The sequence below is a fragment of the Columba livia genome, chromosome 1 (assembly GCF_036013475.1).
Source record: "Columba livia isolate bColLiv1 breed racing homer chromosome 1, bColLiv1.pat.W.v2, whole genome shotgun sequence".
Taxonomy (NCBI): domain Eukaryota; kingdom Metazoa; phylum Chordata; class Aves; order Columbiformes; family Columbidae; genus Columba; species Columba livia.
In genome coordinates this window covers 210906823-210927692 of record NC_088602.1, presented here as the reverse complement: position 1 = coordinate 210927692, position 20870 = coordinate 210906823, and the positions used below count along the sequence as shown (strand labels likewise).

The following is a 20870-nucleotide window of genomic DNA, read 5'->3' as shown; positions in this document are numbered from 1 at the left end:
TGGTCATGTGGATCTGATGGGCGGAGGTACAGATCTCACGGCTGAACATCTAGATCTGGTGGGTAGATAAGTGGATCTGATGGGTGGACATGTAGATCTGATGAGGGACATCTAGGTCTGGTGTCTGGACACAGATCTGGTGGATGGACATAGAGATCTGACAGGTGGACACACAGATCTGACGGCTGGACATATAGATTTGGTGGGTGGACATATAAATCTGGTGGGACACACACAAATCTGGCGGGTGGACATAGAGATGGGACAGACAGACACATAGATTTGAGAGGAGGACCGTCCATGGACCAACAGGGGCACTTTCTTCTTCATGGATGGGGCAGCAGTGCTTGTGTGGGACCAGGGAACGTCCGACCCCACCAAGAGCTCGTGGACTGCCTGAGGTGGCTTCTCTGGAGACCCAGGAACATCAACCACAGCATTTTTGGGACCACGGGAGCTTCTTTCAGCAGCAACCAAAGCAAACATGTCCCTGGGTGGTGGGACCTGCTGAGTGGTGGCACCTCGGTGTCCCCAGAAGCAAGTTGGGGATTTTTGGTTTCAGTTGTTCTTCTTGAAGTTCTCGCCTTGTTTCAGGAAGGGCTGTTTCAGCGCCGGCAGCTGCTCCCCGGGGGTTTCCAGCCTTGATGAACCTGGCACGGGAGAGAAATAATAATAAATATAATAATAAATGTATTAAATATAATAATAACCAGGGTGGTGGTCCCCGCAAACAAAGGGGACCTGTCCCCTTGATGGGATGGCCAGGCCACGGTGATGGGACAACTCTTGCCTCTCCCACACCAGCCACGAAAACCAAAAGAGTGACGCAAAAATTCAGAAGAAAATTAGAATTTGAGGTTTGGATCCGATTCCCCGCGTTGAGCTGGTAATTAACGCAAATGAGGCGAGCAGATGGAACATGAGGGGGTGGAGTGTTGTGGTAGAGGAAGGTTCCATCCTCCTTCTCCTCTTCGGCTTCAGGGGTCACACTGGACACCTGAAAATAAAGGGAAAAACAAAGAAATCCACCAAAGTGTCCCTTTTTTTACGCAGCTTGCAGATTTTTGCAGCCGAGAGGGAACCTGCAGAGGCTTTGGGCTCTCACTTCCCTGTGTTGTGAGGCCACTGCCTGTTTTGCCTGATTTCAGCAAATTTGGTGTCATAGATGCTCATTTTGGAGTGATTTCTGCAAATTTGGTGCCACGGCAGCGCGCTTTTGGGGAACAGCCAAATCACTCGTTGAGCGTGTTTGAGGGACAACGGCTCTCCCATGTCCCTGCTGTCCTCTTGTGTCCCTCCCAAGGGCTGTCACTGAAGGCAGAAATCAATTATACATTACAATTGTAATTATAAATGCAACTGTTCCCCCCATCATCACTCCAGGGCGGGGGGTCTCTGGGGCAGGGACAGCACGATTAGGGCAGTTTTGGGGAAAGCGGCGCCGCGGGGTCATCCGGGAGGGATTCTCCGCCCTGGCTCATCGTGCGGTCGGAAAAGTGGGCGCGCTGGCCCTTTAAGGCGGCGCGGAGCCGCGAACAGGTGCGGCGGGGACACACGGCGCTCGGAGGGGAGGAGAAAGCGGCGGATGAGCGACGGGGCGCACCACCAATGGGAAGGCAGAGTGAGACAGACGGGCCAATGAGCGAAGGAAGGGGGTTGGACCGTGCCTGGCTGAGCTGCGCTCACTGCGGGGTTGCGAAGCGGGGTCGGGTGACTCCGTGACCGGCTCGGTTGGGCTCGGCTCGGTTCGGCCAGGCTCGGCACCATTCGGCTGAGCTCGGCTCGGCTCGGCTCGGCTGAGCTCGGCCCGGGGCCATGGCGAGGCGGGCGGCGGGCGGCCTCGGTCCCCATGGGGATGATTTCTCCTTCGTCAGCCCGGTGGTGAAGTACGTGCTCTTCTTCTTCAACATGCTCTTCTGGGTGAGTGACAGCGGGACCCCCACCCCCGGGAAGGACACCGGCGACCCTCCCATCCCTGGGGGGGACACTGGGGGCCCCCCCTATCCCCGGAAACCCACCGGCAACCTGCCATCCCAGGGGCTCGCTGGGGACCTCGGGCTGTCCCCGTCCCTGACCCCACTGGGACCTCACATCTTCGGACCACCCCACCCTCTGGGGATTCATCGGGACCCCCCGGATGCTGGGAACCCCCCCTCCATCCCTGGAGCTCCCGTCCCCGGGGATTCCCCGGGACACCCCATCCCTGACCCCTCCCAAGACCCCCAGACAACCCACATCATCCCCAGGACCTCACTGGGACACCCCTTTATTGCCCCCCATACCTGAAGACTTTTGGGGTACCCATACTCCTGGTGTCACCCCTGGGTGTCCCCTGTCCCCTCCCCAACCTGTTGCTTCCCGTCCACAAACTCACCCTTTGGGGTATCACAGCCCTTTGGGGTGTCCCCCTGCTGCCACCCAGGGCAGGGACACTGGGAGCCCCCGAGTATGGGGGTGACATATGTGGGGGACCCACCCAGCAGGTGCCATTGTCACCCAAATGATGGCCTCTGGGCCCGATTCTGACTCTGTGCAGGTGACAACCCTGCAGAATGGGGGGGGACACACAGACCCCTCTTGTCCCCAGCCCATCCCCAGGGACACCTCCTGCACGGGAGATACGATTTCCCATGTTTTGGGGTCTTTTTGGATTTTCTTTAATGTTTTTGAGCATTTTTTAAAGTTTGGGGGTGAATTTTTTTAATGGTTGGGGGGGGTACTTTTTTTTTTATGCTTTGGTTATTTTTTGAGGGTCAGAATTTTTTAGAGGGCTGTTTCCCTATTTCAAATCACATTTTTGAGGAAGTTTCTCATTTCCGACAATCCACATCCCCAGGTCCAACCACCCGCAGCGGGGGAGGGGGGAGGGCTGTTGCGGACAGGGGTGACAGAGGTGGGGACATGCCTGTGCTATTGGCGGTGGGCTGTGTCCCACCTGTGACACCAAAGCTCCATGACCTGGCTCTGTAGAGGGGTGACGAGGGGCAACTGAGGCAGCGGGTCTGTCTCTGGTGCTGGGACACCCTGAGTGGGAAGGGGAGGGTCACAGTTTCTCCCCCCATCCCGCTCTGCAGATGATCTCGATGGTGATGGTGGCAGTTGGGGTCTACGCGCGGCTGCTGAAGCATGCAGGTGAGGTTGGGGGACCTGGGTGGGGGACACAGTGAGTGTCACACCCTCCCAGTGCCCCCCAGCCCGGCTGGGGGAGAGTGGGATCAATCCTGAGCTGGCACCACGGTGGGGGTGCCCATGAGGGGGGTGATGGTGGGAGCTGCCCTGCCCCCCCGGGGATGTGGGGTGCTGGGGGGGCCGCCGGTGACACTCGCTGCGGCAGAGGCGGCGATGGCCTGCCTGGCGGTGGACCCTGCCATCTTGCTGGTCGTGGTGGGCGTCCTCACCTTCCTCATCACCTTCTGCGGCTGCGTTGGCTCCTTGCGGGAGAACATCTGTCTGCTGCAGACGGTGAGTCCTCGGGGACGGCGGGTCCCTTTGGGGTGTCCCCCCCGCCCTGGCGTGGGACCACGGTATCTCTGCTGTGGCCCGCCCCGCCATCACCTTCCTCTTGCCCACAGTTCTCCATCTGCCTGACCATCATCTTCCTCCTGCAGCTGGCAGCTGGCGTGCTGGGCTTCGTTTTCTCCGATAAGGTATCGCTGTAGGGGGAGAGCAGTGGGGGGCTGGATGACCCCCAGCCTGTCCTGTTGGGTGACAACCTCATTGATGTCCCACTCTGCAGGCTCGTGGGAAGGTCAGCGAGATCATCAATGGTGCCATCGTGCATTACCGGGATGACCTTGACCTGCAGAACCTCATCGACTTTGGGCAGAAGGAGGTGTGGGGCGGACACAGGGGGGTCAGGATCTCCTCTGTTGGACAAGGACGTGTGGGTCAGGCTTGGGGGATCTTGGGCCTTGCTTTAAATCCGTGGGGTCCCCCAGGTTGTGGATGCTGGATGGCTCCTCCAGGATTTGACGTTTGTGGTGATGCCCTGGTTGGGAAAAGAAAAAGGGGGAGAGTGGAAATGGCTGTCGCTCGCTGGTCGTGAAGTCCGCGGTCCTGTGTCCCGTTGTCACACCTCCCCTGTCACCCCCTTGCCGCGGGACCAGGGTCCACACTGAGCGCCCCGTCCCCTTCCCCACAGTTCAGCTGCTGCGGGGGTGTCTCCTACAAGGACTGGTCGCAGAACATGTACTTCAACTGCACCACCACCAACCCCAGCCGCGAGCGCTGCTCTGTGCCCTTCTCCTGCTGCCTGCGGGATGACGGCGAGGTGAGGATGGCGTCCTTGGGGACACCAGGCGTCCTCGGGTGACCCACACTCTGCACCCTGTTCCTTGGGGCTGGACTGAGCCTGGAGTTCCCTCCCCAAGAGAAGGGACCCACCACTGGCAACGTATAGAACCCTACATCACCCTCTGGGTTTGAGGACCCTTAGCTGGGGGTGCTGCAGGGGGGGTCGGGATGAATTCCCCCTTCATGGGACGGTGGGGGGGGCTTTTTGCAGGCAGGCAGGGACCCTTGGCAATCCCCCACCCAGGTATTGTCCCTTTTGGGTGCTGGGGGTGTTCAGAGAGCGCAGTGCGGGATGGATGGGGCTGAGGACACCAAGGATGGGCTGGCCCAAAGGAAGGAGACACCCCGAATGGTGCCAAAGGCAGGGCTCCTGTTGCCCCACAGCTGCCCCCCAAGAGGCAGGGACCCCCCTCCCCTCCAGCCTGGTGCATTTTGTCACCAGCCTCTCTGTGTCCTGTCCCCCCCTTGTCCCAGGCTGTCATCAACACCATGTGCGGGCAGGGCATGCAGGCCATGAGCTACCTGGAGGCCAGTGCCTTCATCTACACCAACGGCTGCATCGACAAGCTGGTCAACTGGATCCACAGCAACCTCTTCCTGCTGGGGGGCATCGCTCTGGGGCTGGCTGTCCCCCAGGTAACCAGGGCTGCGTCCCCTGGGGACTGGGGGGGGTGAAGGGACCATCCTGCAGCTCTGCTTTGCTCGCTGTGTCATCTGGGAGATGCCTTAATGATGAGTCTAATTGTAACCCCGGGGGAGTCAGGGCAGGATTTGGGGTGCGGTGTAAATATTAGGCACATTGTCGCCTGGAGATGTGTAAACCACTTGTAGGATGGTGGGGTGATGCTGCCTGGTGTCCATCAGCACCCTCCTTTCCTTCTCTTCCTCGTCCTTTCCTCTTCTTCCTCTTCCTCCCCTCTCTTGCAGCTGGTGGGCATCCTGCTGGCTCAGATCCTCATCAACCAGATCAGAGACCAAATCAAGCTGCAGCTCTACAACCAGCAACACCGGGCAGACCCTTGGTACTGAGCCCCGGCACATCGCGGCATCGCCGGTGTCCATCCCTGTGGCACAGGAGGAGCCGGGACTTCAGTGATGGTTTTGCCAAACCCCAGATCTGTGGGAAGGGCTGGAGGGGATTTGCTGGAGAAGAGGGAGGTTGGTGCAGGACTATGGCTGCCTGAATCCACGTGTGGTGGCTGCCCTCCCGTGGAGAGGGACAGACGGGGACTTTGTGGCTTTGGCAGCCGGTGCGAGAGCCGGGCTGTGCTGTGCTGCCTGGTGGACTGAGCCACCCCGTGAACTGCTGTCTGTCCGTCTGTCCTGGAGGACTGAGAGCTGGTGCGCAGGTTGTGCACGAAGCAGGTTTGCACTTGGACACGCTTCCCATCTCTTGTGCTGTAGGTGGGTGTCCGTCCATCTGTCCGTCCTCTCCTCATCCATGCACTGAGCTGCCTTCACCCGAGGCTGGGCTGGCTCCAAATTGGGGACCTGCCCCCTGTCCATGGGCACTGCAGCCCCTGCCTGGTGGGGACAGACACTTCTGGAGCCATTGCTGGCACGTCCACCCTGGAAGAAGGAACAGGAAGGTGAGGACCCCACATTATCCGAGGGTGGGGGTCCCATCTCTGCCTTGTGGGGCTTGAACCCCTCCACAGGGTGCTGAGCCCCGTGTGGAGGGAGGGACAGATGCTGTCCCCTCTCATGTGGGGACAGTGTCATGAGATTTCCCTTTGCTTTCATGGAGAATAAAGAGAGATAAGGCTGGACCCTGTGGTCCCTGCTGCATAGTGAGGGGGCTGCTTAATCAGCAGGGGGGGGCAACACCATGGGGGACAATGCCATGGCTCGGTGTGGACAGTGTCAAATCCAGCCCCTTCTCGTGCAGTGCCCCCCCCATCTCAACAGCACAGTGCTGGGGGGCCCCCAAAAAAATGGGGGAAAGGGGCAGCACAACCAGCTGGTAGACAGAGAACCCCCCAGCACGGAAAATTTGGAGGGGCGTTCTCTGCCCTGCTATGGGGCGGGGGTGACTTTGGGCAAGGCGGGGGACCTGAATTCCACCCCAGGAAAGAGTCTTCAAGATTTTGGGGTGCCCTGAGCTGGGGAGGGGGGGGCACCGCTGCCCCCCAGCATTGCAGGTCCCGGGCTCGCTGCCGCTTTTCGGAGCTGTCGCAAATTGTGGGTGGAGGATTATTTTCCTCCTCGGGCTGGGTGGTCCCCCCGCCGCGGAGGGAGTCGGGACGTGGCCCAGCGCCGGCTCTTTGTGTGCGGCCGGGAGGCACCGGGGAAACCTCCTTCTGCTGAGTTTGGTCCCCCCCATGCAGCTTTTGGCCAGAGGGGGAAAGGGTTGTTGGGGACCAAGGTGACCCTGGCTGTCCCCGGTCCCCTCCAGCATCCCCAGGCTGGGTACTCTGGGAAAACTACCCCAAACTGTCCCCTCTGTGCCCCAAAAAGTGACTTTTTCCCTCCCTCCCCAAATATTTCTTCCCCTAAAATGCAACTTCAGAAAAGTCCCACCCCAAAAAACAACAGCTCTCCCCCCAAAAATGCTTCTTTTTGCCCAAAAAGCAACTTCACCTCCCCAAATGTGACTCCTCACCCCAAAGAGGAATTTCTCACCCCAAAAGCACTCACTCCGCTAAAGAATAAATCTCCCCCTAGTAAGTTATTTTTCCTCCTCCCAAATTACTTTTCTCCCCAAAACTTCTCCTCCAAACGTCTACTTCTCCCCCAAAAAGCAAGTTCTCTCCCAAGAGCAGCTTCTCCCCCCAAAAGTGACTGAAAAGCAACTTTTCTCCCTTCAAAAGTAACTTTTGTCGCCCTATAGTAAACTCCCCTCCTCCAAAAGTAACTCCCCCGCAAAACAAGTAACTTTTCTCCTTAAAGAAATAACTCTTCTTTGCAAAAAAGCAACTTTTCTCCCCCCAGAAGTGACTCTTGTGCCCAAGAAACAACTTTCCCCCCCTAAAAGTTTAGTCCCCCCAAAAGTTACCCCTCAAAATAGTGACTTTTCCCCCCAAAAAAGCAACTTCCCCCCAAAAAGTGACTTCTCTTCCCCTAAAAATAACTTCCCAAAGAAGTGACTTTTATTGCCAAATATAAATTTTCTCTCCCAGTAAAGTACTTTTTGTCCCCCCAAAATGACTTTTTCCTCCCCAAAGTGGCCTCTCTTCCCCAAATGCAACTTTTCTCCTCCAAAAATCGACTTGTCCTCCTCCAAAAGAAACTTCTCTCTCCTAAAAAAGACACTTCTCTCTCCCAATAAAGTGGCTTTTGTTCCCAAAAAGCAACTTTGCTTCCCATAAATTCACTTCTCTTCCCCAAAAGCAACTTTTCTCACCCGAAAAGCGACTCTTTCTTCCCAAAAAGTAACTTTCCTCCTGCAAAAAAGTGACTTGTCCCCATCCAGCTTTCCCTAAAAGTGATTTATCTCCCTAAAGCCCAACTTTTTCCTCCAAGAAAAGTAACTTCTTTGCTCAAAAAGCAACTTCCCTCCCCCCGAAAAGTAACTTTTGCTCCCCAAAAGAACTTTTATTCTCCCCAAATCTGACTCCTCTCCCTCAAAAAGCCACTTTCCCCCGCCAATCTCTCCAATCTCCCCCCTCAAATCCAACTTCGGTCTGAAAAAAACAACCTTTCTCCTCCAAAAACGCGGCTCCTCCCCTTTCCAAAGCATCATTTCCCCTCCCAAAAGCCACTTCTCCCTCCCCAAAACCAACTTTCCCCTCACAAAACCCAACATTTTCCCCCCCAAAACCAACTTTTCCCCTCCTCCAGCAGCCCCCCCCTTCGGGAGAACACTCCTCAATCCCCCCCTTTCTTCCGCAAACCCCCAACTTTTCTCCTTAAAACCCCGACTTTTCTCCTCAAAAACTCATCCCCTTCCTGCCCGCTCGAAAAAAAGTAACTTTTTCCTCACAAAAAGCTACTTTTCTCCTCAGGAGCGAGCTATCCCCTTTCCTTGTTACCTCCCCTTTTCCTCCTCAAAACCCCCACTTTCTCCTCAAAACCCCCACTTTCCTCCTCAAAAACTCATCCCCTCCCTACCCGCTCGGAAAAAAAGTAACTTTTTCCTCACAAAAAGCTACTTTTCTCCTCAGGAGCGTGCTAGCCCCCTTTCCTCCTCAAAATCCCCACTTTTCTGCTTAAAACCGCGACTTTTCTCCTCAAAACCCCAACTTTTCTCCACAAACCCCCCACTTCCCTTCTCTAAAACTCATCCCCTCCCTGCCCGCTCGAAAAAAAGGAACTTTTTCCTCACAAAAAGCTACTTTTCTCCTCAGGAGCGAGCTATCCCCTTTTCCTTCTCAACTCCCCCTTTACACCCCGACTTTTCTCCTCAAAACCCCGACTTTTCTCCTGAAAACCTCCACTTTTCTCCTCAAAACCCCCACTTTCCACCTCAAGAACTCGTCCCCTCCCTGCCCGCTCGAGAAAAAGTAACTTTTTCCTCACAAAAAGCTACTTTTCTCCTCAGCGAAGGGCTGCCCCCCCCCCTCCCCGCGCCGCGTCTCCTCAGCCCGCCCCGGCGGGGGGCGCGGGGCCGGGCCGCGCTGAGGGAGGAGGAGGAGAGGGGGGAAGAAGAAGAAGGAGAAGAGGAGGAGGAGGAGAAGGCGGGGAAGCGGCCCCGCTCCGCTCCTCGGCGAGCTCAACAAAGGGCCGTCGGGGCATGGCCGGGGCCGGGGCCGGGCCGCCCGCCTAGCGCCGGGTGCGGGATGGCGCTGCAGGGCGGCGGGTGGCGGTGGGCGCTGGCGCTGGGGATGGCGCTGGCCCTGGGCGGCCGCCGCTGCCCCGCCGCCCCGCTCCTCAACGCCTCGGCCGTTCCCGAGCGCTGCCGCCGCCCCGCGTCCTGCGAGCGGCTCCGCTACGGCGCCTGCCTGGGCTCCGCGCTGCCTTACGCCGCCACCTCCACGTTGCTGGCGACCGATTCGGCTTCGCAGGAGGAGGCGCACGGAAAGCTGCTGCTCTGGTCCGGTACGGCCCGGGGGGAGCGGGGAGGGGGACACAGGAGGTCGGGAAAGGCCCGGGACGGGGGGGCTGGGCCATTATGGAGGGGGACGGGGTGGGTACGGTACACAGAACTGTATAGTAAGGGCCTGGGGCTGGGTACAGGATAGAAAACTCTATAGTAAGGAACTGGGGATCGATACAGTAGAGAAAACTGTATAGTAAGGGATTAGGGATGGGTGCAGTATAGAAAACTGTATAGTAAGGGCCTAGAGGGTGGTAACACTATAGAAAACTGTATAGTAAGGGCCTGGGGGTGGGTACAGTATAGAAAACTCTATAGTAAGGAACTGAGGATTGATACAGTATAGAAAACTGTATAGTAAGGGATTAGGGATGCGTGCAGTATAGAAAACTGTATAGTAATGGCCTGGGGGTGGGTACAGTATAGAAAACTCTATAGTAAGGGACTGGGGGTCAGTACAGTACAGAAAACTATGTAGTAAGGAACTGGGGATCAATACAGTATAGAAAACTGTATAGTAAGGCACTGGGGGAGGGTACAGTATAGAAAACTGTATAGTAAGGAACTGGGGATCGATACAGTATAGAAAACTGTATAGTAAGGGATTAGGGATGGGTGCAGTATAGAAAAATGTATAGTAAGGGCCTGGGGGTGGCTACACTATAGAAAACTCTATAGTAAGGAACTGGGGATCAATACAGTATAGAAAACTGTATAGTAAGGCACTCGGGGAGAGTACAGTATAGAAAACAGTATAGTAAGGGATTTGGAATGGGTACAGTATAGAAAACTATATAGTAAGGGACTGGGGGTAGGTACAGCATAGAAAACTGTATAGTAAGGGATCAGGGATGGATACAGTATAGAAATCTATAGTAAGGGGCTGGAGATGAATACAGCATAGAAAACTGGACAGCAGGGGCCTGGGGATCGATACAGTATAGAAAGCTGTAGTAACGGACTGGGGATGGGTACAGTATGGAGGGGGACAGGGTACAGTATAGAGGGGGAGCAGTATAGCAGGGCCCTGGGGGTGGACATCACACCCCAGAGGTGCTATAGGGGGGTCTGGGTGCCACATGTGCCCAGTTGCAGGGGCAGACGGTGCCGGTGCTCCCCACAGCCGGGGTCTGCCCCGTGTCCCCACGCAGCCGGGGGGTGACACTGCTGTCCCCGCAGGCCTGCGCAACGCCCCGCGCTGCTGGGACGTCATCCAGCCGCTGCTCTGCGCCGTCTACATGCCCAAGTGTGAGGACGGGCAGGTGGAGCTGCCCAGCCAGACCCTCTGCCAGGCCACCCGCGCGCCCTGCACCATCGTGGAGCGCGAGCGCGGCTGGCCCGACTTCCTCAAGTGCACCACCGACCGCTTCCCCGAGGGATGCCCGGTACGGGGGGACACGGGGGGGGACACGCAATCACAGGATGGTTGGGGTTGAAGGGACCTCTGGAGATCATCCAGTCCAACCCACCTGCTCCCGCAGGGTCCCAGAGCAGATCACACAGGTGGGTCCAGGGGGTTTGAATGTCTCAGAGGAGACTCCACACCCGCTCTGGGCAGCCTGGGCCAGGCTCTGGCACCTCCCAGCAAACAAGTGTCTGCTCATGTTCACATGGAGCCTCCTGTGTTTCAGTCTGTGCCCGTTGCCCCTCACCCTGGCCTTGGGCACCACTGAACAGAGTCTGCTCCATCCTGACACCACCCTGACATATTGATCCCATTGATCAGATCCCTCTCAGCTTCTCTGCAGCTCAGCAGCCCCAGCTCTCTCAGTCTCTCCTCATCACAAAGATGCTCCAGACCCCTCAGCATCTTTGTGTCCCGCTGCTGGACTCCCTCCAGTAATTCTTTGTCCTTCTTAAACTGGGGAGCCCAGAGCTGGACACCAAACTCCAGATGTGGCCTCCCCAGGGCAGAGCAGAGGGGGAGGAACAACCTCCCTGAGCTGCTGCTCACACTTTTCCTAACTCACCCCAGGGACCTTTGGCCTCTTGGCCACAAGGGCACAGTGGTGACTCACGGTCAACCTGTCGTTGACCAGAACTCCCAAGTCCTTCTCTCCAGAGCCGCTTTCCAGCAGGTCCCAGGAGCTCCAAATCCCCACGGGGCAGCGGGAGCGGGGACACACTGGCTGTCCCCAGCCTGCCGTGGGGGACCAATGTCCACCTTTGGCTATGGGGGTGTCTCCTCCTCCTCCTCCTCCTCCTCACAGCTTCTCTTCTCCTCCGGCAGAACGAGGTGCAGAACATCAAGTTCAACAGCTCGGGGCAGTGCGAGGCGCCGCTGGTGCGGACAGACAACCCCAAGAGCTGGTACGAGGACGTGGAGGGTTGTGGCATCCAGTGCCAGAACCCGCTCTTCACTGAGAAGGAGCACCGCGAGATGCACGTCTACATCGCCGCCTTCAGCTCCGTCACCATCTTCTGCACCTTCTTCACCTTGGTGAGACATGAGAGGGACATGGGGAGTTGTCCCCAAAAGAGGACTGGGCACCAAGGTGTCCCTTTCTCCCACACCAGGCCACATTTGTCGCTGACTGGAGGAACTCCAACCGCTACCCTGCTGTCATCCTCTTCTACATCAACGCCTGCTTCTTCGTGGGCAGCATCGGCTGGTTGGCGCAGTTCATGGACGGTGCACGCGATGAGATCGTGTGCCGGGCCGATGGCACCATGCGGCTGGGGGAGCCTACGTACGTGTCACCTTTGTCCCCATCTCACCATGGCCTCGTGCCAAGAGGTGTCCCCAGGATTGTGGAGGGCTCTTGGGAGCATGGAGGATGCTCTACTCTTGGGGTAGGAGAGATCTCCTTCCTCCTGGTGTCCTCTCATGGAGGTTGGTGACGCTCCTGTCTGGTGTCCTCCCATAGCTCCAACGAGACGCTCTCCTGCGTCATCATCTTCGTCATTGTGTACTACTCACTGATGTCGGGTGTCATCTGGTTCGTCATGCTGACATATGCCTGGCACACCTCCTTCAAGGCGCTGGGCACCACCTACCAGCCGCTGCTGGGCAAGACCTCCTACTTCCACCTCATCACCTGGTCCATCCCCTTCGTCCTCACCGTGGCCATCCTGGCCGTGGCGCAGGTAACGGGGTCACCAGCCCATGTCCTGGTGGTTCCCTGCCAGGGTGACGTGTGTGGGGAGGGGTGGCTGCAGCCAGCTGACCCCTCTATCCCCAACTCTGCCAGGTGGATGGTGACTCTGTCAGCGGCATCTGCTTCGTGGGGTACAAGAACTACCGCTACCGGGCCGGCTTTGTGCTGGCGCCCATCGGGCTCGTCCTCGTCGTGGGTGGCTATTTCCTCATCCAGGGTAGGTGTGGGCTCTCCCCGGCCTGCGGACACGGGTACCGTGGTGTCCGCACCCCACGCTGACCACCCCATCCCTCCACCACAGGGGTCATGACGCTCTTCTCCATCAAAAGCAACCACCCCGGGCTGCTGAGCGAGAAGGCGGCCAGCAAGATCAACGAGACCATGCTGCGGCTGGGTGAGCGGGCTCCATTGGCACTGCCCCCTTTGGAATTTGGGTGGGATTGGGGACATTTTGTCCCCTGAACCCAGAAAGTCCCATCTCACCTTCTCAGGGGTGGCTGCAGTGGGGGACAAAGTATAGTGACAGTGGCACAGCCCCAGTGCAGTATCTTTGTCCTGGTGTCACTGGGGTCTGGCTAAACCAGGGATGTCCCACTTTTCTTCCAGGCATCTTCGGCTTCTTGGCCTTTGGCTTCGTCTTCATCACTTTTGGCTGCCACTTCTACGACTTCTTCAACCAGGCAGAGTGGGAGCGCAGCTTCCGGGAATACGTCCTGTGAGTGGGACAGGGTGGGGACAGGAGGGCGGGGGGGACGCTGGTGACATCGCAGCACCTCACGTTCAGCAGGGGATGTTGCAGAGCGGAGAGCCCCATGTCCCCCACCAGCGTTGCCACCACATCTCAGCCCCATCACAGGGTGTTGTGTGTCCCCCTGCTCAGGGGCACCATCCTGCCTCTGTCCTGACAGGTGTGAGGCCAACGTGACCATTGCCACGCAGACCAACAAGCCCATCCCGGACTGTGAGATCAAGAACCGTCCGAGTCTGCTTGTGGAGAAGATCAACCTCTTCGCCATGTTCGGCACCGGCATCTCCATGAGCACCTGGGTCTGGACCAAGGCCACCCTCCTCATCTGGAAACGCACCTGGTGCAGGTGAGACACCAGGGATGTCACTCCAGTTCTGTGTCACCCTTCCTGCCGCGTCCAACATCCTGAGATGTTGGAGGTTGTCCCCAGGTTCTTGCCCATCAGCTCAATGAGTTATGGGCTTGCAGTAGATCGGTTTCGGAAAGGGATTGCGTGTCCCGTGTGTCCCCTGTGCCACACTGTGTCCCTGCTCTGACCTGCCATGTCCCCAGGCTGACGGGGCAGAGTGACGACCAGCCCAAGAGGATCAAGAAGAGCAAGATGATCGCAAAAGCCTTCTCCAAGCGCAAGGAGCTGCTGCGCGACCCGGGCCAGGAGTTGTCCTTCAGCATGCGCACCGTGTCACACGACGGCCCCGTGGGTACGTGCCTGCGGGACAGGGGTCACCTCTGCAGCACCCTGATGTCCCCATGTCCCCCCTTTGACCAGGCTCTATCGTTGTTGTTGCAGCCGGGTTAGCATTTGACATCAATGAGCCGTCGGCTGATGTGTCCTCGGCCTGGGCCCAGCATGTCACCAAGATGGTGGCCAGGAGAGGAGCCATCCTGCCCCAGGACATCTCCGTGACACCCGTGGCGACACCTGGCAAGTCCTTGGGGACCATGTGGGCACCTCGGGGGGGACGAGCCAGGCTGAGGGGTATTGGGGATGTGTGGGGAGGCACAGCCAGGAGGCTGGCGCTGGCGGGGGGTGCAGGGCAGGATGCGGCCCCCCTCACCCGCCCTGTCCCGTGTCCCTCAGTGCCACCGGAGGAGAGGGCCAACCTCTGGGTGGTGGAGGCCGACGTCTCCCCCGAGCTGCAGAAGCGCAGTGGCCGCAAGAAGAAACGGAGGAAGAAGAAGAAAGAGGTGTGCCCGAGCCCTGAGCGCTGCCTTGGGGACCCCGCAGCCCCCCTGGCCCCCAGCACCGTCCCTCGGCTGCCCCGCCTGCCCCCCCAGCCCTGCCTGGTGGCCTTTGTCCCCGATGTCCCCCTGGGGCCCTGCCAGCCTGAAGCCACCTTCGCCAGGGGACCATGGGACGGCCGCCGCAGAGCCAATGTCTTCCACCTCATCAGCAACCCCTTCTGCCCCGAGAGCGGCTCCCCGGAGGAGGAGCACCCCGGCCCCAGCAGCGGGCACTGGCAGCACAACGGGGGTCCCCGCTGGCCCCCAGACCCAGCGCCCCTGCCCCACGGCCGAGGCGGGACGAGGACTCCAGGCCGACGGGCTGGCTTGGCCCCCATCCACTCGCGGACCAACCTGGTGGATGCCGAGCTGCTGGACGCCGACTCGGACTTTTAAGCCTGTCAGGACGTTAGGAGGGGATGGGGACACCTGGGGTGAGACCCGAAGCCTCATCCCACACAAGGGGACACCGAACGCCACCCTGTCCCGCTGGGACCAGTCCCGAGTGTCTCTCCGGCCCAGCCACGGCTGATTTCTCCCCTCAGAGGACAGCGTTTCTCCTCACATCGCCCGGACAGACTCCATGCACGTTCCAGGCTGCTGGTAGAAAGGTTTTGGGGTCCTCCCTGGCATCACTGGCAGAAGAGAAACAGGGGGTCGGTGGAACAAACCCCACCCAGGTCCTGCAGGGAGTTAAGGACAAGGGGGACGCTGCTTTTGCCACCGACAGGAGCGGGTGGCTCCCCCGGGACAGCGGGTGAACGCAGCTCAGGGTAGATTTTGAGCTTTGTCCCACGTTTTGGGGTGCTGGGACCTGCTGGCACCCCTCACTCACCCCCTTGCCCCCCCACGGCTAGACGGTACATAGAGCTTCCAAACACTTGTGCCAATAGGGGTTTTTTATTTTGAAGTTTTAAATTTTTGTGTGGTACACCGAGGCGTGGCGGGCGGGCACGGCCTCCGCTCGGGGCTGCGGCCGAGAGCGGCATGAGCCGACCCCCCCGGCACAGGGGTGGCACCGGTATTCCCGGGGTGCACCCGTTTCTCTGGGTACACCCGTATATTTTTTCAGGGCTCCCAAAGTGCCTGCCAGCTCCCCAGAGAGCTGAACCAGACCCAAAAAGGAGGGTTGGTGGGGTGACGGTCAGAAAAACAGGTGCTCCCTCCGCCACAATGCAAAACAATAATAAAACTTTAAAAACTCGGGGTGCACAAGGCGAACCAGGGTCACCTTTGCTGTCTGAGTGCAACAACCCTTGGAGTAAAGCTTTTTATAATTTTTATTAAGAAAAAATAACCCCGAATTACAGTGAATGCGGCTGAACCCTGAGGCAGGAGCTACTCCAGTCCCTGCTGGGTTTTATCTGCCTGTTATCCCCCTATACATGTGTATGAAATCCCGGTAGGCTCCTGGCTCTCCCGCTATCCCGGTGACAACCATGGGTTAATTTTTGCTGTATAAAGGAAAATTGTCCTGTATCAGTATTAAATTTGCCAAGTTTCCGTTGCCAGCGGCTGCCACGGGCTTTTTGGGGAGTTATCGAGCGCGGGGAAACATCGGGAGGTATTGTCCTTTCTCCTAAAAGGGCTCCAACTGCTTTAAAACCGCTTTAAACTGCTGTAAAAAACTGCCTTAAAACCTCATCCTGGCCGTTTGACCTGCAGAGCGCAGGTGTGAGGGGACAGAAATGTCTGTGGGTGCTATGGGGACTGTTTGGGGGACATTCAATGGGTTTGGGCAGCAAAGTGGGGGTGTCAGGGGGGGCCCATTGCCAGCAGATGGCACTACGGGGCTAAATATCCCCAAACCTGCTGTGGGGCGGCCCCCAATGTTGGGGACAATGCGCTGTGCGGATGCCGATTTGGAAAGCGTTGTGTTTTATTTCGCTGGGGAGCGAGGCGCACGGGCGCTTGGTTATGTATCCTCTGAAATTGGGGTGGAATCGGCTGGTGAAAATCGCATTCCCCTGCTGGTTTTTGGTGAGTAGGATGCACCCACCTCACTCCGCTGCAGGTGGAGTAAAGGCTGGTTCGTCTGGGGTGAAACGAAATGTTTATCCATCTTTATTTTATTTTTGTGGGCTGCTGCTTCTAAAAGAAAAATCCACTGAAGCAGCTGATCCTAAATGATACGTTATTTTGCAGCAAAAACCTAAATATTTAATTTTGGAAATGACAGGAGCCATTCTGACCCTGTCACATCCTTTTTGTTTTCTCGCTTTGATTTGGCACATGGGGACAACCCCCCCAATTTTTAAGGAAGACAAAAGGATTTATCCTGGAAACAGCCCGTCTCCCTCCCGAGGAGCTCAAGGTGGAACCAGCGCTTTGCTCTAGTGGGAAAAATGAGAAGCAACCACCCAACCCCACCATTTAAACGGGGTTATGATTAAAACCTCCTGGTGAAAAGGGATGAAAAGCCCGTCACGGGATAAATTCAGCGCAAATTCTCTGCCCGGAGCATCCTGCCCTGGCACCGGGCAGGGAGAACCCAGGACACCCAGAGGTGTCACCACTCACCAGCGTTGGGCGCTCGTGGTGTCGTGTGCTGCTCAGAGTCAGGGTCTGCAGGGAAAGCAGAGTAAGAATTGAGAATAAGAATTAGGAATAAGAAGGTGGGGAGGTGCCTTTGCTTCACCTCTCCCACCATTTCAGCTGCAGGGGATTTTCCTCTGGGCATAGGACGGGGTCACAGGGACATGGGGACACGGGTAGTGCAGCAGCTGCCAGCCCCGCCGTGGGTTTCCCTGCCTGCGAAAGCACAGCCAGGAAACCACGGATTTGAGCAGTGAAAGCCGTGCGGTTACCCGCAGCCGCGCTCATGTGTGTGACAGAGCGGGGACAGTTTATTAGGGACAGGGACAAAGCCAAACAGGGTCCTCAGCGCCGTCGTGCTGGGATTCAGGACAATCCTGCTCCCCCCGCCGTGTCCCCTCAGCCTTTCCCCAAGAGCATCTTTTCCCTCCGACTCCTTCAGCACCAGGTTATAAAGCCCCAAGGGACAAATCTCCTCCCTGTGGTGACGCAAGTGTCACCCGCTCAGCTCCTCAGCTGGCAAAACCCAATTAATTTCCCCACCGAGTCTCCTCAGGAAAGAAAGGGAAGAGCTCAAATGCTCACACGGAAATACCAGCCTCTTACTTATTATTCTTTTCCCTTTTGGTGAGGAGCAACATTTCAGGCTCCACTTGACATGAGCCTTTTCCGCTTCCCCCCGCCTGCCCTCCCGTGGGGAAACAGCTTTTAATTACCTTCCAGGTATTATTTTAAACGGATTTCCTAAGGAAACGAGGCTCATAGGATTGCACAGGTCTGTCTGTCTGTCTGTCTCTCAGGCTGCACATTTGTAGATAATATTGCAAAGATTTTGTGAAAATTGAGCACAGGGAGAGGAATTTCTGATGCGCAGGCGCCCCGTCCCTGCTGTCCTGTGTTTAACTGGCTTGGCGAGGAGATAAAAAGGTGGAGGGTCACACGTCTCTCCAATCACCCCCAAAAACGTTCATCTGGCCAAGGCAGGGAGGTTTCGAGGAATCCGGATAATATTGGCTTTGAATCTATTTAACCGCTCGCCCCAGGGGACAAATGTGGCGCTATCTGGGCGTCTGGTTGCTTTTACCATAATTAAATGAATGAAGAACTACGATAGCGCGAGGCCAGTCGCAGGGACGTGGCCAGAACAAATCAATAGCTGCAGGAAAATGGGATTTATCGTATCAAGTGTCCAAATGCCATTAGGCGGGGACGGGCTGAATCATCTGAACTTCATATCTGTAGTACAGGAGGTACAATCAGAAGGGTTATTATAGGGTGATATTGATTTCTAGTTTGGAATTGTATGTATCATGGCAAGATGATGACTGTGACTGTCTGTCAGCTTACAGGAGGGTATTAGAGTCTTAGAGAATTGAAAAACTTCCATATAAATCTCTTTTTTTTTTCCATTCATGGTGTCTGGAAGGCTGTTCCGTCCCTGTTCATGGAGATGAACACGCTTCATGTGGGCCCTCCCGGCTGCCGCCACTCGCCCCAGCACGTACCTGGCTGCCGGCTCCATCTTCCAGCGCTGCTTTTGGGACTAAACATCACGGGAACGGGCAAATCCAGACTGTGAATGCGGTTTGGGCTCTGCTGACCCCGTAACCAGCGCGGTCTCCTGTCAGGCAGGTGCTTGGATCACCAGCCGCTCCCCACGGCACGGTGCGCCTGGATGGAGAGTCTGGAGGGTGTTGGTCTGTGCTCCCAAATAACAAGCGACAGGATGAAAGGAAACGGCCTCAAGTTGCGCCAGGGGAGGTTGAGGTTGGATGTGGGAACAATTTCTTCCCCAAAGGGCTGTGGGTGTTGGAACAGGCTGCCCAGGGCAGTGCTGGAGTCACCAGCCCTGGAGGGCTGGACAGACGGACATGTTCTCAGGACACGGGGCAGGGACAGGGGTGGGGAACGGTTGAACTCCATGATCTTGAGGGGCTTTTGCAACCAAAATGATTCTGTGATTCTGGGCAATTCAGCAATTCATGAGCTGAATGGCTCAGCTACGTTCAATTTTGCAGCTGGTTTTGGTGGGGAAAGCCCCAGGTTTTGTTTGTGCAAGACCGAAGCGGGGGTGTCTGCTCCACAGCGCACCCGCGTCCTGGGTTTTCCTCCCCTCTCTGGTTTTCATGTGCCAGGGAAGCGAAGAGGACAGAGACAACTATGAAATGTGTCACACAGGTGTCTAATCTTGCTCTTCCCTCACCTTTGGGCTATGATATTATCTTTTTGGGGATCTATTTACACTGGTTCTCAGGCCTCTTACAGCTCTGGGAGAGACAGCAGCTACTTTATTCCTTTTCTGGCTTAATTTTGTTGTTTGTGGTCATTGTTGGTGCAAGAAATCAGGCTCCCGTGCAGACCTACACGTGGACGCAGCTCTCAAGGGCAAGACTTCTGCCTTCCCGTGGCTGCTGTCTGCTCGCCGCCCGTCTCCTGCCGCTCTCGCCGCCCTCCAGACGTGCAGCACGGGGAAGGAACCAGCCCGAAAATCTCTCGTAGGCACCTCTGGCGCTGCTCTCACAGAGCCCCGATTGTTCGAACCACTCGATCCTCCCTCACCAAACGGCCTCTCCCTTCCTCTCCTGATATCCGTTGTTTTTCCAGATAAATCGTCAGCGTAGGACATTGCTCCAGTTTGCCGGATCGCTGGCGAGCTGCGATATCGTCTGTTTGCTGAACGGTTTGTGCTCCGATGTGACGGAGGCAGGTCTGATTAGTGGCGGGGCGTTTGAGTGCACTGAGATCAGTATGTGACCTTTTTTTGAGGAAAACATCATCTCTTTTGGTCCCAAGGTGAAGATCGTGTGCCGAGCCGGGTGGGCGATGCACGGCTGGGCTGCGCGGAGCGCCAAGGACCGAGCTCAGCGTCAGGATTTTGCCCGAGCAGCAGATTCCCCAGTGGTTTTTATTTTACTTGTCAGAGTGTGGGATCTGCGGCACCTGGAGACGATAACATCTGGAGGATTTCTGCCCCGGGCATCGGCGCTGCCGAGCGGGACAAGTCCCGTTTTGCCGTAGAACCGTCATGCTGCTGGGGCTTTGCACGGAGCCTGCCCTTGTCTTGCGACTGCAAAAACACGCAGCGGGTATAGAAGGGGAGGGATGCTCATCGGCTACAACTTCAGATCCCTCCCACAGCAGCTTTCAAAGAGTTTTGCTTTCAAAGGCCCCTTCTGAGGCTGAAATCTGCCCTGCAACTGGAGTCACCATCCCTGGAGGGCTGGACAGACGGACATGAGGTTCTCAGGACACGGGGCAGTGCCGGGGTGGGGAACAGTTGAACTCTATGATCTTGAGGGGCTGAGCCTTCCAATCCCAGGGAGAGGCAGAAATGCGCTGTGAAACCCGCGCGTGGATTCTGATTTCACTTCACTATGGAAATTGCAATAGTTCAGTGAAGCTGGGACTTCTCCCCACACACAAAGTGATGTGGTTCTTTTCCTTTAACCCCAACCCCCCTCACCCATTCCTCCCATCCTCGCTGCCTCTGGTGCGGCATTGCCTTTGGAGCCAAATAAATGCTTTACAGCCCTTTCTCTCCTCTCCCTCTCCTCTCCCTCTCCTCTCCCTCTCCCTCTCCTCTCCCTCTCCCTCTCCTCTCCCTCTCCCTCTCCTCTCCCTCTCCCTCTCCTCTCCCTCTCCCTCTCCTCTCCCTCTCCTCTCCCTCTCCTCTCCCTCTCCTCTCCCTCTCCTCTCCCTCTCCTCTCCTCTCCTCTCCTCTCCTCTCCTCTCCTCTCCTCTCCTCTCCTCTCCTCTCCTCTCCTCTCCTCTCCTCTCCCTCTCCCTCTCCCTCTCCCTCTCCCTCTCCCTCTCCTCTCCCTCTCCTCTCCCTCTCCTCTCCCTCTCCTCTCCCTCTCCTCTCCCTCTCCTCTCTCCCAAGCGTTTTCCAGTCCAGCTGCCACCCTGGCATATAATGAAACCGCTTTTCCTCCTGTCCCCAGTGAGTCTTTACCAACGCGGTGTTGTCATCAGCTGCTGATTAGGCTCTTCCACTCCA

General features: G+C 57.0%; 2 protein-coding genes and 2 long non-coding RNA genes across 4 annotated transcripts; 2 read left to right on the top strand and 2 right to left on the bottom strand.

Moving 5' to 3' along the window:
- The first annotated feature begins 1648 nt into the window (after positions 1 to 1648).
- TSPAN33 (tetraspanin 33) lies at positions 1649 to 6062 on the top strand. Its single transcript, XM_021290192.2, has 8 exons — positions 1649 to 1920; positions 3075 to 3132; positions 3335 to 3462; positions 3573 to 3647; positions 3737 to 3832; positions 4142 to 4270; positions 4768 to 4929; positions 5221 to 6062. The coding sequence occupies exons 1-8, from the start codon at positions 1816 to 1818 to the stop codon at positions 5320 to 5322; spliced, it is 855 nt and encodes a 284-aa protein (XP_021145867.2). The 5' UTR covers positions 1649 to 1815; the 3' UTR covers positions 5323 to 6062.
- On the bottom strand, positions 2652 to 5055 carry LOC135578256 (uncharacterized). The gene is made up of 2 exons (XR_010469739.1): positions 4816 to 5055; positions 2652 to 3988 (listed from the first exon to the last, which is right to left on the bottom strand). It is a non-coding gene; the product is annotated as an uncharacterized LOC135578256 (long non-coding RNA).
- A 1995-nt stretch (positions 6063 to 8057) lies between the features above and the next one.
- SMO (smoothened, frizzled class receptor) lies at positions 8058 to 15845 on the top strand. Its single transcript, XM_065049379.1, has 12 exons — positions 8058 to 9270; positions 10448 to 10653; positions 11499 to 11708; positions 11786 to 11958; positions 12136 to 12355; positions 12460 to 12583; positions 12668 to 12760; positions 12973 to 13081; positions 13275 to 13460; positions 13667 to 13815; positions 13905 to 14039; positions 14196 to 15845. Exons 1-12 carry the CDS (start codon positions 9012 to 9014, stop codon positions 14732 to 14734), a joined length of 2403 nt encoding a protein of 800 aa, XP_064905451.1. The 5' UTR covers positions 8058 to 9011; the 3' UTR covers positions 14735 to 15845.
- LOC110360073 (uncharacterized) lies at positions 15220 to 20441 on the bottom strand. The gene is made up of 2 exons (XR_002415716.2): positions 18379 to 20441; positions 15220 to 16903 (listed from the first exon to the last, which is right to left on the bottom strand). It is a non-coding gene; the product is annotated as an uncharacterized LOC110360073 (long non-coding RNA).
- Positions 20442 to 20870: the final 429 nt, after the last annotated feature.